The 13030-nt window shown below is 42.6% G+C and overlaps 2 protein-coding genes across 2 annotated transcripts in view; both read right to left on the bottom strand.

Annotated features, from left to right (window-relative positions):
- Positions 1 to 13030, bottom strand: part of LOC309545446 (lysozyme g-like) — a 326231-nt gene that overhangs the window by 122315 nt on the left and 190886 nt on the right. The gene's annotated exons all lie outside the window — the stretch shown is intronic.
- Positions 1 to 13030, bottom strand: part of LOC309545448 (lysozyme g-like) — a 44967-nt gene that overhangs the window by 15325 nt on the left and 16612 nt on the right. Inside the window, exons 2-3 of the mRNA XM_082244651.1 lie at positions 11809 to 11889; positions 3542 to 3741 (exon numbers count right to left, since the gene is read on the bottom strand). Coding sequence (XP_082100777.1) covers positions 3542 to 3741; positions 11809 to 11889 — 281 coding nt within the window. The remainder of the gene's footprint in view (positions 1 to 3541; positions 3742 to 11808; positions 11890 to 13030) is intronic.

Below are 13030 nucleotides of genomic sequence, written 5' to 3'. Positions count from 1 at the left end.
TAATCTCTTTCTGAGGTGAAAACTGGTGGGAAACTGGGAATTTTAAAGGTGCCCAATGACCTACATACATGAAGGTTAGCTCCTGGTTTTCAGCCCGGCCTGCTCACCAAATGAGTCTTCAAAGACAGGGCAAGTGCTGAGGCACAATCAGTGGCTCTAGACCTAACTTTTTCAGAATGGAGTCTGGAAAGTGTCACAGTGCCCAAAGGTCATTTCCAGGCTTCTCTGCAATGTGCAGTGAAATGGGGTCCAGACACTGCAGTTTAAAAGTCACACTCAGCACAGCTTAGGTAATATGTTAGGCTAAGGTAGAAATCTAGAAAAGAGTTACAGTAAACCCCCCTCCATCGCGGGGGTTACGTTCCGGACCCACCCGCGAAAAGTGAAAATCCGCAAAATAGAAAGACCCTATTTAAATACACTCTAGGCATGTTTTTATAACTCACTGTACTTTTAAAAGCATTTTAAAATCTTTAAACACACTTTTAAAACAATAGAAACACATTTAAACACATAAAAGATACTGAGAGACAGAGAAAGAGCAATGGAAAAACACAAAAATATTTAATTAACAATGATTTAATTAGTAAAATAATAATAGGTCTACAGAAAAAAAACGCAATATACCGGGACCGCAAAAACGGAACCGCGATATAACGGGGGTTTACTGTATAACCAAAACATTAATAGCACCTTAAAATCTCCACTTCTTCACTTTTCTATATTCAGTTCCTGCAGCTTTAACTGGTGTATGTATTAGGTTATTTAGGAGGTTATATGCAAATGTAATCTGTAAAAATGTACTACAGTTTATATATTGTGCATACTTGTCTGTATGATCCTTTTGAAAAGCTATTGATTACATTAAGTTATATTTCCTGACAGACTCAATGGCAGCATATGTTTGAGTTTAGCCCCGCCTCCACTCCTACCCTATAGGACCCCACGCCCATTAATCTTTGCTTCCATTTAGCAGGGAAGACAGGTCGCTATACACCGATAAGCCCTTGCTATTAGCAGGGTATGGAGTGGGCAAACAGAAGAGGAGCCAATGCCTGGCCTGGCCATTGGCAGACGAGCGGTGTGATGGCCAAATAGCCCAGCTGCTGCGGGTGGCCGTGTTTTGCCCTATGTCTGGTGTGATTCCTGCTGCCTGGCCCTGAAGAATCGGCAATGGTAAGATGTACCTTTTTCTTTCTCCTCCTTGGCAGCAGCTTGCTTTATGTTGCTTTATGTTTGACTTCTTTCCCTGGTGCTTTCCCCGCCATGGCGGCTGGTTTGCTTCCGCGTTCCAAGCCACCGATTCGTGTGTGTCGGCCCTGTCTGTTGGCCTGCAAATGTGTGGGCGGTTGCCGAGAACGAGGCTTGCATGGTGCCGGAAAGATGGCGGTGATGTCACAGAAGTACTGATTTTAAAATGGGACAGGTCCTGGCAGCCTGTAGGAATGTTCGTGGGCTATGCAGCGACTTCCCCAGGCTCCGTGAGAGTTGCATCAACGCAGGGGCATACCTGTGTGTGGGCTGTATGTTCTGGCCCCTCTCTCCTCTGACCTGGGTGTTTCTCTTCAGTTCCCTTGTCATCCCGTCTCCAGGAATGGAAGCGTCACCGTCCCCCTGTGGCCAGCCCTCTCGCAGCAGGTACCTATTAAGCAAGTACCTATTAAGGGGTTCTACCTTGGGGTGCAATCTGCAGGGGGGGGGGGTGACGGTGCATCAAATCTATGTCTCTTGTGTGGTCTCTCTTTATCGCTTCTCTTTCTTTATGCGCACCGCAAATAAAGAAGATAGCCATTCAAAGTCACAGCACCGGCATTCCTCTTCCAGGTCCACGCGCAGGTCCCCTTCTAGCTCAAAGTGCCACAGTAAGGACCCAGCCTCCTCACCCAGATCTTCTCGTCACCCCGACCACTCAAACGAGACAGGGTGTTGGGGATGTCCCAGACAGAAAGTCACTCTGTGACCGCTGTTATGCCCAGGCGGCAGGTAAGAGAGTACGGACCAACAGTTGGAATCCATGGTGAGACGAGTCTTTAAGGAATCCCTAAGTGAACTGGGAGTTAGTCATATCCAAAGTCTGGCCTCTGACCCTCCATGCTCTCCCACTAGGGATACTAAGGGCCAGGACACCCTGGAATCCTCACAGCCAAGCCATCCTTCGGTCTTTCTATCAGATAGCAATTCGGAGGCAGAAGATCCCTGTCTGGATTTTGATTTCAGCCTTGTCCCCCCCCCCCCCCCCCCCGGTAAGCGCAGTAAGAGAGGCCCTAAACTGAGAAGATCCAGTGGTCTCTCCTCCCAAACAGAGGAAGTTCTTTAAGGCAAATAAACAAAGATCACCTGATTTTCCCATTTCTGAGAGAATTGGGAGAGGTTATTATGGATGAACGGAGCAAAGTGGAGAGGAAAAATTCCATGCTCTCAAAAATGTCGAAGCTCTATCCCTTTAAGGAGGAAGAGGTGAAACAACTGGAGTCTCCGCCTCTGGTGGATGCAGCTGTGATTAGACTCGTCAAGCATGTGACCCTTCCATTGGAAGATACAGTGTCTTTTAAGGGTCCTATTATTATTATTATACAGGATTTATATAGCGCCAACAGTTTACACAGCGCATAACAAAATGAAGGCAGACATTACAGTTACAATACAATTTGGAACAAAAGGAATCAGAGGGCCCTGCTCGTTAGAGCTTACAATCTAAAAGGGAGGGTCAATTGATACAAAAGGCAATAGCTGGGGGGGATGAGCTGATGGAGCAAGTGAAACAGTGTTATTAGTTAGTAGCTGGGTAGGATTCTTTAAAGAGAAAAGTTTTCAGGGATCGTCTAAAGATGGATAGATTAGGGGACAGTCGGACATATTGGGGTAGAGAGTTCCAAAGAATGGGAGAAGCTCTGGAGAAATCCTGGAGGCGAGCATGGGAAGAGGTGACAAGGGAGCTAGAGAGCAGGAGGTCTTGGGAGGACCAAAGAGAGCCGCTTGGTTGATATTTTGAGATCAGGTTAGTGATGTAGCTGGGGCAGAGTTGTGGATGGCTTTGTAAACTATTGTTTGCACTTTGAATTTTATTTGTTGGGTGAGTGGAAGCCATTGAAGGGATTGGCAGAGAGGGGTGGAGGACACTGAACGGTTGGTAAGGTGGATAAGTCTTGCAGTAGCATTCATTATGGATTGAAGGGGGGATAATCTATGTGAGGGTAATCCCATGAGGAGGGAGTTGCAATAGTCGAGGCGAGAGATAACCAGGGCGTGAATTAAAAGCTTAATGGTGTCATTGGTTAAAAAGGGCCGTATTCTAGAGATGTTGCGGAGGTTAAGGCGGCATGATTTGGACAAGGATTGGATGTGAGCCTGAAAGGACAGCGCAGAGTCCAGGGTCCTGTAGGGTAGGAGTGGAGATGGGGCTAAACCCAAATGTATACTGCCATGGAGTCCATCAGGAAAGGAAAATTACAGTAAGTATTTTATAGACAATTTTCGTTTTTCATAAGCATTTCAAGTGTTCTGCTTATTCATCCTACTATTAATGGAAATCTTTGATTACCTGCATCAGTCCGAAAGCATTGCCATGATCACCCCATTTATTGGGGTCCAAAGCACTGCCAGCACGTGATTCACGAGACATGATTGCTGCAATTATAGCTGGGTCCACACCAGTTTTCCCGGACACAGACATAATCTTCTCCTTGTAAGAGTTTACCCTTTTCAGATCTGTTTCTGCCAGTTTTTCAGATGCTATTATTCCTTTAAGAAAGTAAATAAAACATTGTCATTTAAAATATTAGCAGTGTTTTTATATAGCAAGAAAAGTAACAAAAATTTGACCAAAACCCAAAGGTACAGCTTTGAAAATGTGTACAGATAACCAATGATAAGAAAATGAACAAAATATTTATTATAGGGAAGGTTAGTGGTTTTTAGATAAAGATACAAAAAAGTAAGCTTTCTTTGAACTTATCAATTTGATCAATATGAGTTAATGTTTGAAAAACTGTTCTAAAATGGGGTAGCCATATTTGCTCCATTACATATTCATGCTGTGCATATTCTCAATACAAGCCTATGAGTTGTCATACTCACTGAGAAAAACGCACTTCAAATGTAGCTAATACACCATCTCAACAATTTCCCATACAGTGCCAGATTAACTGCAATGACAGTACACCCTAGCACCTAATCTGCACGTTAATAAATATATATATATATATATATATATACATATATACATATATACATACACACACTTACACATACACAGTGAGTACACCCCTCACATTTTTGTAAATATTTTATTACATCTTTTTATGTGACAACACTAAAGAAATGACACTTTGCTACAATGTAAACGCTGTCCCCTCAAAATAACTCAACACACTGCCATTAAAGTCTAAACTGTTGGCAACAAAAGTGAGTACACCCCTAAGTGAAAATGTCCGAATTGGGCCCAAAGTGTCAATATTCTGTGTGGCCACCATTATTTTCCAGCACTGCCCTAACCCTCTTGGGCATGGAGTTCACCAGAGCTTCACAGGTTGCCACTGGAGTCCTCTTCCACTCCTCCATGATGACATCACAGAGCTGGTGGATGTTAGAGACCTTGCACTCCTTCACCTTCCATTTGAGGATGCCCCACAGATGCTCAATAGGGTTTAGGTCTGGAGATATGCTCGGTCAGTCCATCACCTTTATCCTCAGTTTTTTTAGCAAGGCATTGGTCGTTTTGGAGGTGTTTTTGGGGTCGTTATCATGTTGGAATACTGCCCTATGGCCCAGCCTCCGAAGGGAGGGGATCATGCTCTGCTTTAGTATGTCACAGTACATGTTGGCATTCATGGTTCCCTCAATGAACTGTAGCTCCCCAGTGCCAGATAGGATAGGATAGGTATCATGGTGGTGTGGTGAGAGCAGCAGCCCAATCTAGCGGTAGCAGGGGATATGATATCCCCCTGATGAAGATGAAGGTTCCTGTGTTGTCACGCGTAGGGGAAGGGCAAGGACGGACGGAACGCTGCACTGACCGAGTCAGTGAGGCTGTCGGCTGTTACCGCTAGATCGGTCTGCTGTTCTCACCACACCTCCACGATACCTATCCTATTCGGATGCTGATGATAGATTGGTGCACTGTAGCACCTTATAAATGTGAGTGTTTTTGATTCATTTTTTAAATAAATTTTAAATTAAAAGTATTTCAGCACTATTCAGTTTTTCCCTTTGCATATGTGATACGTGTGCTGGGTATTGGAAGGAGCTATTTCCGGTGAAGGACAGACTCCACTAAGCGCTTTCTGACTATAGCTTAAATACTTATGTCACTTTATGTGGCTCTATTATCTGCACATATTCAGCACTATTGGCACCTTTTGAAGAGGCTGCATTTGTACCTGCACTGGCTCAACAGGATTAATTGTGCACAAATGGACTTTTGCACATGTGTATTAATTATTTATTTGTGATTTTTTACTTTATCACATATAGTCAGGTCCATAAATATTGGGACATCGACACAATTCTAATCTTTTTGGCTTTATACACCACCACAATGGATTTGAAATGAAACAAACAAGATGTGCTTTAACTGCAGACTTTCAGCTTTAATTTGAGGGTATTTACATCCAAATCAGGTGAACGGTGTAGGAATTAAAACAGTTTGTATATGTGCCTCCCACTTTTTAAGGGACCAAAAGTAATGGGACAGATTAACAATCATAAATTAAACTTTCACTTTTTAATACTTGGTTGCAAATCCTTTGCAGTCAATTACAGCCTGAAGTCTGGAACCCATAGACATCACTAGGAAGGCCTCAAGTGTGTCTGATAATGTATTAACAATTTATTCATTGATGTAAATTTGGAATAGTGGAATAGTAGGTGGGAGCCAGGTGCACTGTCATTTTTGCTGGAGAGTTATGTAGGTGGGAGCCAGGTGCCCTGTTAGTGTTTAGAGCACTTCATCATTACATATCAGAGCTGCATATCTGGATTGTAATATATTCCTTTCAATATTTTTTTTGTTTACTACAGGTTAAACAGGTTTTGTACTGTATATATCTCAGCATACCTACTGTGGTAGTGCATTTTAGGTCCAGGGGTTAAAGTCCGTCTATTGCTATATTGATAGTTAAAAAAAATGAGTTTTGCTCAAAAGCTCATTTTTTTCAAATAGAAATATCAAAATTTGTGTTCCAATCAATTAATTAGTGTGCCCACCCACACAATTCAGGGGGAGAAGAATGAGAAGCGCAGAGATGACGTTGCAGGTAACTATACGTTTCTTATTTTAGCTACATATGAGGTTTCACTGCAGTGGGAGGATTATTGTTAGAATGGAATAGAATAGCTTAGTGTAGAAGTTTTGTGGAAAATATCCTAAGGTTTAGCCCTTTCGTTGTCAAAGCCCTTTTTGGACACGTGTAAAACATCTTTTTAGTCCTGAAAACGATTAAATATTTTTTTTTAATCAGAGACTTAGGAGAATAAAATAGTGGTAGTTCCAATTTTTTTTTTTATATCATACACTATTAGTGCAACAGTTTATAAAGTACAATATGTCACTCCAAAATCCACTAAATTTAATTTTAGGGCACATAAACCCAATAATACCCATTGTTTTTAAAAAATATAAAAAAGATGAGGTTACAGAGAGTAAATATATACCCAACAGGACAAGCTTTAAAATTGTGCCCATGAATTAGCGAAGAACTTTGGTGTTCTAAGTTTTCCATAGATGAATTGTTCAAAGCCCCTAAAGTTATCAGTCTAGAGTTAACCAGGAATAATGAGCCTAGAATTATTGTTCTCACTCTGGCCAGCATGGCAATATTCAACATGTGTATTGCATGTGACGTTTTCGTATGTAGATGCCCAACACATGACTTAACATTCAAATGTGTATGTAGGTGGGGGTGAGGCGCAACATTTCTTTTGGGGGGCTTCGGGGTTAAGTGCTTGGGTGTACATTTTTTTTCATTAAACTTTATTTTTTATCATGCAGGGGACCAAAAAGTCTCCTATGTGATGCAGTATGGTTGTGACAGGTTCTCCTTAATGAGACATCAGGGGTCTTTAAAACCTCTGATGTCTCACCTGACCACAACGAAGCTAATGGAGCACAGATTGTGTTCCATTAGCTTATTCCTTGGCTACAACAGCTGGGGAAAGTGACAATCAAACCCAGAACTGATGTAATACATGTTGCTTATGATTTCTTACTAGGTATAGAAGATCAGTGAACAGAGGATCGCAGGTCTCTTCCCTCTATATGGTAGCACCTGTCATGTCAGTCGTGGCTCTGCAGATGGGAGCGTGGAGCCTGATATACATGGCGGGAACATGCGCAGGGGTGGACAAATGCAGCAGGGTACATGAAAGTGATCAGGTTTGTCAGATTTACACACATTACCGGCTGCTGTAGCATGTGTTAAACTCCTGCTGCTGCCTACAATACATGTCATTCATCAGAGGCAAAAAAGGGTTAAAGGAGTAAGAAAGGCCAGAAATCCCAAAATCAGAGAGCATATCCATTAGGTATTCCCATTTAAAAGTTTTAAAGGCCTTAGCTATATTCAAGCTCAACAAAAGGCCAACTTTTGTTTTCTTAGCATGGTCAATAATGTTTGAGTCTCCTAGTGTGATTCGTCAACTGACTGTTGGGGCCAAGCCACACCGATCTGGGGAAATCACACAGGAGATAATCCCTGTGAGAAAAGTTGCCATTGACATTAACTCCTTGCAACCGACGTAACACAAATATGCGGCCTGGGATTTTCTCCCTTTGTGCTGGGAGCGTGCCGCACCGAGAGACCGGGCCCTGTTCTAACGATCGGGACCCGGAACGCCAGATTGTGATCTGATTGGCTATCACAGTGATCAGTCACTGTGAAGCCACACCCCCATGTTTTCTGTCCCTGTAAATCAGGGGTGGGGAACCTTTTTTCTGCCAAGGGCCATTTGGATTTTTGTAACATCATTCGTACAAAATGTTTGCATTAATGTAATAGGCATTGCTTTGCGGCAAAAAACGCTGTAAAAAATTGCGTGACTTTGAGGTCACAAAAGTGTGAAAGGGGCCTTCAGTGATAAGGTATAGTGTGCCCCCTTTCAATGCAGAGTCACCACAGCATGCCCCCTTTCAATGCAGACTGACCACAGCGTGCCCCCTTTCAATGCAGACTGACCACAGCGTTCCACCTTTCGATGCAGACTGACCACAGCGTGCCCCCTTTCGATGTAGACTGACCACAGCGTGCCCCCTTTCAATGCAGACTGACCACAGCGTGCCCCCTTTCAATGCAGACTGATCACAGCGTGCCCCCTTTCAATGCAGACTGATCACAGCGTGCCCCCTTTTAATGCAGACTTACCACAGCATGCCCCCTTTTAATGCAGACTGACCACAGCGTTCCCCTTTTAATGCAGACTGACCACAGCGTGCCCCCTTTTAATGCAGACTGACCACTGTGTGCCCCCTTTCAATGCAGACTGACCAGAGCGTGCCCCCTTTCAATGCAGACTGACCACAGCGTACTCCGTTTAATGCAGACTGACCACAGCATGCCCCCTTTCAATGCAGACTGACCACAGCGTGCCCCCTTACAACGCAGACTGACCACTGTGTGCCCCCTTTCAATGCAGACTGACCAGAGCGTGCCCCCTTTCAATGCAGACTGACCACAGCGTGCCCCGTTTAATGCAGAGTGACCACAGCGTGCCCCCTTTCAATGCAGACTGACCACAGCGTGCCCCCTTTCAATGCAGACTGACCACTGCGTGCCCCCTTATAATGCAGACTGACCACTGCGTGCCCCCTTATAATGCAGACTGACCACTGCGTGCCCCCTTTTAATGCAGACTGACCACTGCATGCCCCCTTTTAATGCAGACTGACCACAGTGTGCCCCCTTTCAATGCAGACTGACCACTGGGTGCCCCCTTTAAATGCAGACTGACCACTGCATGCTTCCTTTCAATGCAGACTGACCACAGCTTGCCCCCTTTCAATGTAGACTGACCACAGCGTGCCCCTTTTAAATGCAGACTGACCACAGCGTGCCCCCTTTCAATGCAGACTGACAACAGAATGCCCCCTTTCAATGCAGACTGACAACAGCGTGCCCCCTTTCAATGCACAAAGCCAGTGCTCTTACCTGCAGTGGCGGCTTCTCCTCGAGTCCTCCCGCCTCCTCCTCGACCAATGGCATGTGTTCGCCTTTTCGGCCAATCAGGAAGAGGGTTTCAAACCTGCTTTTTGATTGGTCAGGGGGAGGATCCGTGTTACAATAGCGAATTTTCATTCGCTATTGTCACACAAATGGGCGGGCTCGGGGCGCACTGCTCTGCGCCCCAGATCCACCCTTTTCTGAGACTCACACTGTTAGGATGGAGCCATCGGCTCCTTCTGACACAGGGGCACGGGGGCCGGACGCAACGATTGTGCGGGCCGCAGGTTCCCCACCCCTGCTGTAAATGGACGAGAGAGGTACATTGTATCCTTCTCTGTCCTTGAAGAGAGGAAAGGTGTTTAGAGAAAAAAAAATGCCTAGATCAAGCTTTGATTTAGGTCAGTGCCAGGGTTAGTGTTTGGGTCAGGGTCAAACATAAAGGACAGGATTTTTTTTTTTTTTTTAAATTAATATCAGTGTCAGTGTGTTTTAGGTCGGATTAGGAAAAAGCAAAATGTGCACTATTGTTTCTGGGCCGTACTATGGGTACACACATAACTAACTTACACATATGTAGTATTGCTGCGTTCATCAGAAGCAGGAGATACTATTTTTGGCTGTTCTTTGGTGGTAGGGTATGCTATCAGCAAGAAATATACAGCTACATTTAAAAAAAATGATTTCTTTTTTTTTACTATTTTGGGACAGTTTTCCTTTTATTAAAAAAAATAAATAAATTCGGTAAATATTCATTAACATTTACCACCAAATTAAAGCTCAATTTGTCCTGAAAAAAGCAAGGTATAATTCACCTGGAAAAGTAGTTGCGATGATTTGTACGGTTTTACTAACACATGTCAAAGTTGCAAAATTGGGCTTAGGCATTAAGATTTGTTTTGCCCTTAGGAGCGAAGGGGGTTAAGAACTGAAATGGGCTGCAAGTTACCCAGAGGTATAGGGTCATTTCCTGGTTTGAAGACCATTGTATTATGTGACTGTTTAAGTATTTATATGTATTACAATAACAAAGAAAAGGTATAAAGTTTCTGTAATACATTCAGTAAAAATATATGCTACATTTTCTCTTTAACCCCTCACATAACTTTTTATTGGTCTGGCTGTGAATGTGGTCATACAAAGAAAACTATTTCCTGATTTCCTAATGCTACAGTGCACAAAACACCTCATCTGGTGTTTTTCTGTGCCAGTGCATATTGTTCTATATGTACCATACCCACTTTCCTTCTAAAGCACTTTTCTTCATTTTTTTCACATGTTAAAATCTAAATTTCTGACCATAACATTTTTTTAAATTCCCAGAACTTTATATATTTTCTCAAGCAGAAGTCCTGTAGAATAAAAAAGATGCATTTTTTTATGCACGGTATTTGCAAAAACTGTCAAATCTATATTTTCAGGGAAGATACACTAAAATGAATTTTAGTGCACACAAACAATTTAATCCAATTTTTTTCTTACAACATAAAAGTTGTTGGTCCATAAAAGCTGAGGTTCGTGTAGAGTAAATAAATATTAACAATGTTTCAGGCCTCAAAAACGCGTGCACCTGGTAATTGGTAAAAAATGATGATCCCCCAAATAATCAATGGGTTACGCTTTAAATGCTATAAAAAAAAACAGTTAAATAAATAATATCAAACTCACCTAGATGGCTGCAGCTCCGATCCCAGCTGCAGCTGTCCCCCCCCCCCCCCCCACCGCCTCTACATCAAGAACTGAGAGATGAAACACAGCTCATTGCTCAGCTCTTGGTCCTCAGCCTGCAGAGAGATTGTCAATCACTGGCTCTTTGCTCTGCCCCTGCAGCGCTCACTTGAGCGCTGGGATGTGGAGGGGGCGGGAGCAGCTGGCTCAGGCTCCCTGCAGCTCACTGACAGGCTGAGCCAGCTGCTGGTCCAGGCTTCTGGGCAGATTCTGACCATATAGTTGGGATCTTTTCAGAGCCTGGACCGAGTCATTGCTCCTTCTGTTGTCAGAGCTGGCACCAAAATCCCCTGTCATTAACTATGTAAAGCAGTAATGTTACTCCCTCAGTTATGCAACATTGCTCAGGCCTAGCGATTGGCCTCTAGATTTAGGCACTGTTACATGGAAGGCTGTCACATGCTCCTGTATATCCAAAAGAAGAGGAAGTTGCTGAAGGGTAGCACTGGGCAAGGCGAGTATGAGTGGGCTAGGAAGGACGCTGTCATTTTACACTTTACAGGCAAGGTAAAGGTCTATTTAATGACCAAAGAAATTACTTTTAATGAATCAGAACCTGCTCTTTTGTCATTTTATTAAGGAAGGAAGGAAATGAATCCCCCTTTTATAAAACACTTGACCCACTACAATACTTCCTCCTGTTCTGGTGACTGCTGTAAAATTTGTATTTCCAATGAGTTTCTATCCAATTGACAATACTCACCAGGACAAATAGAGAGGGTGAATTTCCCCAGTAGGACACCTGACATGGGTTCTAAAACTTCTGTTCCCTTTCTGAAACTATAAATTAAATGTTTTGGACATACTTTATTAGCTCTGCATCAGTATGTACTGTACATGTGCACAGAAAATACCCTGCGTTGAATCACGAATCACGTTGAAATAATTTAACCATATGCATTAAAATACAGAAAGTGGCGGTACTCACCTGAAATACTGTGCCCATCTTGACGGCCAGTTTCAAGTGAAGCACCAGTACAAGGAATATGGTCGGGATCACCGTATGCGGCTGTGAAAGACACGTTACATTTGGAAAAAAAGTTAGATCCATGCAAATTCCGAAATTTTTTTGAGATTTCAAGGGATTATATGTGTATATATATATATATATATATATATATATATATATATATACACACACATACAGTATCTCACATTTTTGTAAATGTTTTATTATATCTTTTCATGTGACACGGAGTGAAGAAGTGAGTGTACAGCTTGCATAACATTGTAAATTTGCTGTCCCCTCAAAATAACTCAATACACAGCCATTAATATCTAAATCACTGGTAACAAAAGTGAGTACACCTCTAGGTGAAAATGTCCAAATTGGGCCCAGTTAGCCATTTTCCCTCCCCGGTGTAATGTGACTTGTTAGTGTTACAAGGTCTCAGGTGTGAGTGGGGATCAGTGAAGGCCCGTACACACGTACCGATCGTCGGCATACAAACGTCGGCGGACGAAAGATCTGCCGATTGTACGCGTGTTAGTATGGTGCCTCCGACAGATGTCTGCGCACAATCCGCGGACAAAAGTCTTTCTTGCAAACATGAAAATTTTTGTCTGCGGACACCAGAACGGACGATTGTTCGCCTGTCAGTACACAATTCGGGCGACACACAGCTACAAATCCCAACACGCATGATCAAACCAAATGAGTTCCCGGAAGAATTTTCTCTAGTAAACTCAACATTTTATTCAGAAAGAACTTTCGGCTCGCGGAAGTCCAAGAAATAGGTGAAATGCGGAGCACATGCTCATCTTGATAAATGTGAGAAGAAGGAAGATGCTGCTCAAAATGCCATACTTTTCTAATCAAAAGGCATGTGTTCTGTTATGATGAAGATAATGTTTGTCTATTCTATCTGTTCTATCAAATTTTATAATTAAATAATTTGAACTCTTCACCATTATTTTTGTATTTTCACACCAAAGATCTAACTATTGATATGACCCTTTATTCTTGTATGAATTAATGTCTAAAACATATTTTTCAGGTTATGCACAATATTAAACATGTTAACAAATTCAGATAGGCCATTTTTTATTTTCATTTTCTTTATTTTTTGTATCTCAGCAAAAAAAACCAAAGAAAACATCAATACTTTCCGTATAATAAACTAAACATAAAAAAGTTCCATTTGGACAAA

This window comes from Pelophylax lessonae (genome assembly GCF_965119305.1).
Source record: "Pelophylax lessonae genome assembly, chromosome: 2".
Lineage (NCBI taxonomy): Eukaryota > Metazoa > Chordata > Amphibia > Anura > Ranidae > Pelophylax > Pelophylax lessonae.
This window is presented reverse-complemented; position numbering and strand designations above follow the sequence as displayed.